At 45.3% G+C, this 4,163-nt stretch overlaps 2 protein-coding genes across 3 annotated transcripts in view; one reads left to right on the top strand and one right to left on the bottom strand.

Moving 5' to 3' along the window:
• The first annotated feature begins 385 nt into the window (after positions 1-385).
• PTRH2 (peptidyl-tRNA hydrolase 2) lies at positions 386-1,283 on the top strand. The gene has a single exon (XM_009278212.2). It carries the CDS (start codon positions 402-404, stop codon positions 918-920), a length of 519 nt encoding a protein of 172 aa, XP_009276487.1. The 5' UTR covers positions 386-401; the 3' UTR covers positions 921-1,283.
• Positions 1,284-2,376: 1,093 nt separating this feature from the next.
• Positions 2,377-4,163, bottom strand: part of CLTC (clathrin heavy chain) — a 26,573-nt gene continuing 24,786 nt past the window's right edge. For both annotated transcript variants that reach the window (XM_019471812.1, XM_009278211.2), the window contains one exon: positions 2,377-3,789. In XM_019471812.1, the coding sequence (XP_019327357.1) occupies positions 3,665-3,789 (125 nt within the window). In that variant the 3' untranslated portion in view covers positions 2,377-3,664. The remainder of the gene's footprint in view (positions 3,790-4,163) is intronic.

The following is a 4,163-nucleotide window of genomic DNA, read 5'->3' as shown; positions in this document are numbered from 1 at the left end:
GGCAGCCCTCGAGTGAATTTTGGGTATTGACTTTAAAAAAACAAACCCCACCATTTTACCGTTTCTCCCACCATTTTCGGGCGCCACTTTCACATAACTTGCGGTTTTTTTCTTCGTTCCGCTTCCCGGGTTGAAGCCCGTAACTTAACTTGCGGTTTTTTTCTTCGCTTCCCGGGTTTTTTCCGTCACCGGTGACGTGTTTGGGGTTAGAAAGCTGCCACGGGGAAGGCGGGAGCCCACGCGCCGAGGAAGGGGTCTCTGACCCGCCTTTCCCAACGCACGAAAACGGGACGATTCTTTTTTTTTTTAACAAGTGTCATCTCCAAATAACCAGGTGCGAAAAACACCCGGGTAAATTCTGTCTTCCCCCCCCCTCCCACAGCCAGTCCCCAAAATCCGTCATGGATTATCTCTCTAAACCCGGGTTCCTCAGCGTCGTCGCTGGAGTCGCGTGCGGAGTGTGCCTGGGATGGGGCATTCGGGGGAGGCTTTTAAGGCAGCCCAAAGCCGGAGCGACCGCGCCTGCGAACAACCTGGGGAGCGAAGCCAACGTCATGGGGGAGTCCGGGGAGTTCAAGATGGTGCTGATCGTCCGCAACGATTTGAAGATGGGAAAGGGTAAAGTAGCAGCACAGTGTTCCCACGCTGCTGTTTCTGCCTACAAGCAAGTTCAGAGAAGAAATCCCGAACTGCTGAAGCAGTGGGAGTACTGCGGACAACCTAAAGTGGTCCTCAAAGCTCCCGATGAAGAGACTCTGCTCCAACTCCTGGCTGATGCTAAACACCTCGGTCTGACTGTGAGCTTAATACAGGACGCGGGTCGTACTCAGATAGCTCCAGGCTCCCAGACGGTCCTGGGTATCGGACCGGGACCAGCTGATGTAGTAGATAAAGTTTCTGGTCACCTAAAACTCTTCTAAACCGGGGACCAAAGAAATCTGATCAGTACTGAAGGGATAAAGTCCAAGTTTTTGGATTTTTCTGTATGTTCTCTCAGTATGAATAAAATAACCAGGTTTAGTAAGAGATTTAAATTTGCAAATCATGAGTTTCTCTAGTTTCTGTATTGTTCTAAAGTGGGAAAGAAAAGGCCAGGCTCAATGGAGTTGAGGAAAGTGGAGCTGGCAGAATTTTCCTCCCCATAAGAGGGAACCCAGCATATTTAAGACTTGTGCAATTGATTATTTTGCACTTGGTTGAATAAAGGTTTAAGTGAATTTGTCCCATGTGCTAAAAACGACAGGTTCCCCCTCTCTGCCTTACAGGAGGGTTTTTTGAAGAGACGCATTCTTTAATTCAGACAAGATTAGCTGCTGGAGCGGTTAAAATTGCCCCATACAGCTGGGGGCAGCTGTAGCCAGCATCTTGCACAAACAGTTTCTAATGGAGTACCTGATGCAATAGCTTGTAACTGGCATGAGACCAATCGAGTTAAACAGGCTTTGCAGCCCAGACCTTAAGAGCCAGTAAACAGTTGTAGGGAGAAGCCATGAGCCATGCTCCTTTAGAGGTGTCTGTGTAGCTACCGCGCTTGCAGGAATCTGCGAGCGGGTCAGCGTTCCCCATTTAGCCAAGGTGTAGGGAGTTACCCTACCTATAAACAAGTTAGTCCCTGTATGACAACCCAAGTCCCGTTCTACTTGGGATTAACAGGTCTCGGTTACAGAAGTTACTGGACAGAGTTCAGATCGTGCTGATCACGGCTCGTGTAAATTCTACCTGTGGAGCTCCATCGTAGCTCTCGCACTGTAAAAGGCAAGTTCCCTGCACTTCTAACCAGGTGGAGTTTCTGAGTCAGTTTTACAACAAAGCTGTTCTGTGAGAATGTGCTGTTGAGCGCATTTCTTTTACAGCCTCTCAGCCATGTCTTCCAGTTGAGTACCTATGAAATAGGTTGTAAAAGAGGGAACAGAAGGATTTGTCTCCATCAGTCAAATTTACAGACCCAGAGAGAACGTCAGAGGGGTTGAAATGCAAGCGTTAAGCAAGTGCGATAAACACAGAGAATGGAGAAGATTTTATACTGCACCTCTTATTCAGGCATAGTGCTTCTCAAAGACTGACGCTCTCGCTGCAGACTTCTGCTCCACCACGCTCTTGAACAAAGACCTATAGCCACTTCCAGCCTGTGGCAGGTTAAGGCCCCCCAGATGCCGAGACACGCCATTACACATGGAACAGCTGCCGTGCTCAGCTGACAGGGTCACACAGTGTAACCGTGGAGTTCACAGGAGCAAGCAGGAAGGGGATTCAGCCTCGGAGCTGGAACCTGACCCCGAGGACGGCTCCTGGTTAAGAGAAGGAAGCTTCTACAGCTGTCAAACGTGGCCAGTGCTGTAATACTCGTTACACTCAAATATGACAGTATTCATAGAGAAACATTTAAGTCAATTTTATTTGAAGCTAAATATATTTAAGGCAACTTACATACCTAGAACATGATCTCAATTTAACTGACACGCCCTACTACAATCCTACGATATCGTCTGGTCAAATATGCTGTAGTTGACCACAATGCAGCCAACTATTGAAAAGTGCTGTTTTGTTCTCTGGCATGATCTTTCTATAGAAAAAGCATTACATATTTTCTTGTATTGCCCTCTCAGTGCAAGACACCACTAATGGTCTCCACTGCTGCTTTCCTGATGGCCCCTCATACCCTTGAACGTACGCACTTGCATGCCCCATGCTACTAGCACTGTAATACTTGGTTTGAGTTCGAAGGTCCTTTTTGAAGACAGTAAAGTGAAGCTACCACTATGCAGCATGTCCACAGTCCAGTAATTTATTTTTAAATTGAGTAATTTCAAATTGCACAAACAAAACTGAACAGCAATATGCTTGAATTCTCTCTTCTGTACACTCAAAACAGTGATCTAAAACACCACAATATCCAACATACACAAACCTCAGGGCAGGGTTAGTAAATACACAGATTGGAATCATGGTGCTCTGTTCCTGAATGGAATGTCCCACAAAAGCACAGGATACAGCACAACATAAGGTCATCTGTTACATATGGAGTGAGCAAAAAGACACTAGCATTTTCTATATGCATAACTGGAAAAACCTGCATAGGTTAAGGAGGAAAAAAAAAAACCAAAAAACTTTTACTCATTTTAAGTCAGGCAAGGTTGTCTGTACGCATTTTAAATTCTTTTAGAGCTATGCAATCCAACCAGGGAAGGATATGCTGATTAGTGTTGTCTCCTGTCAGCAGTCTTGCAAGGTCAAATACAAGTATCTTCGCTTTAGCTTTCTCCGAATATACAGTGAGACTTAAATGCATTTAGAATAGACAGTACATACTGTAAGCTGCTCACATACAATGAACTTAAGATTCAATATTAGAGTTTAACACTATAGAGTGCAAATCAGAATTTTCACAATAGACTTAATGGTAATAAGCAGTCCTGCAAAAGCCCACTTGAACAAAGTTGTTTAAACTATTCCCCTTGTAAAGTCTAAATGACATGGAATGTGAAAAAGATTTAACATAAGTGATTCAAATAGTTTGCGCTAGAAAAAACAGTCCTTCATGAAATAAAGGTTACAAGAACACGAGGCAGAACTCTTGCTTTTCCCTGTTATGAGTTAAAGCGGGGAGGGACGGTGGAGTTTCAGTAAGAAAATATGCTAGCTCCAAACTGACTTGTGCTGCTTCTTACATGCTGTACCCAAAGCCCGGCTGCGGTTGCCCATATGGAGGTGCAGTGTAGCCATAGCCAAAAGGTGCTTGTGGAGGAACTGCGACACTGGGTCCTGCTGTCAACATTAGCTGTGGCTGACCTGGAAGACAAGAACAGTTTCATCTTTATTCCTCGCTACTGACAGTTCAGGCAGCAGAATTCCTGCAGCTTCCCTGTAGACATTTGCATGTTTAGCAATAAGTCCCTATTGACCTGGTTTAGGGTCCTCAGCAGCCAGAATGGGTATTTCCCCACAAAACCTCAGGATGACAGAGTATATGGCTAAAAATACTACACTACGAAGTACGTGGACACTGAGAGATTCTTGAAGTCTGGGGCAAGTAGTTAGTTCTTAGAAATCTGATGAGGCAAGAGAAGGGAACAGCTTCCTATTCCTTAGGCATTGAGCTCGCCCAGTCCCAGAATCCGTTTGGCTTTTGAATAGCATTTCCTGCCCCAATTGCGTTAGTAACT

The sequence above is a fragment of the Aptenodytes forsteri genome, unplaced genomic scaffold, assembly GCF_000699145.1.
Source record: "Aptenodytes forsteri isolate BGI_AS27 unplaced genomic scaffold, ASM69914v1 Scaffold66, whole genome shotgun sequence".
Classification (NCBI taxonomy): Eukaryota; Metazoa; Chordata; class Aves; order Sphenisciformes; family Spheniscidae; genus Aptenodytes; species Aptenodytes forsteri.
This window is presented reverse-complemented; position numbering and strand designations above follow the sequence as displayed.

What these genes read in the sequence shown, in the direction of transcription:
- PTRH2 (XM_009278212.2), top strand. Translation starts at nt 402, where the DNA reads ATGGATTATCTCTCTAAACCCGGGTTCCTCAGCGTCGTCGCTGGAGTC.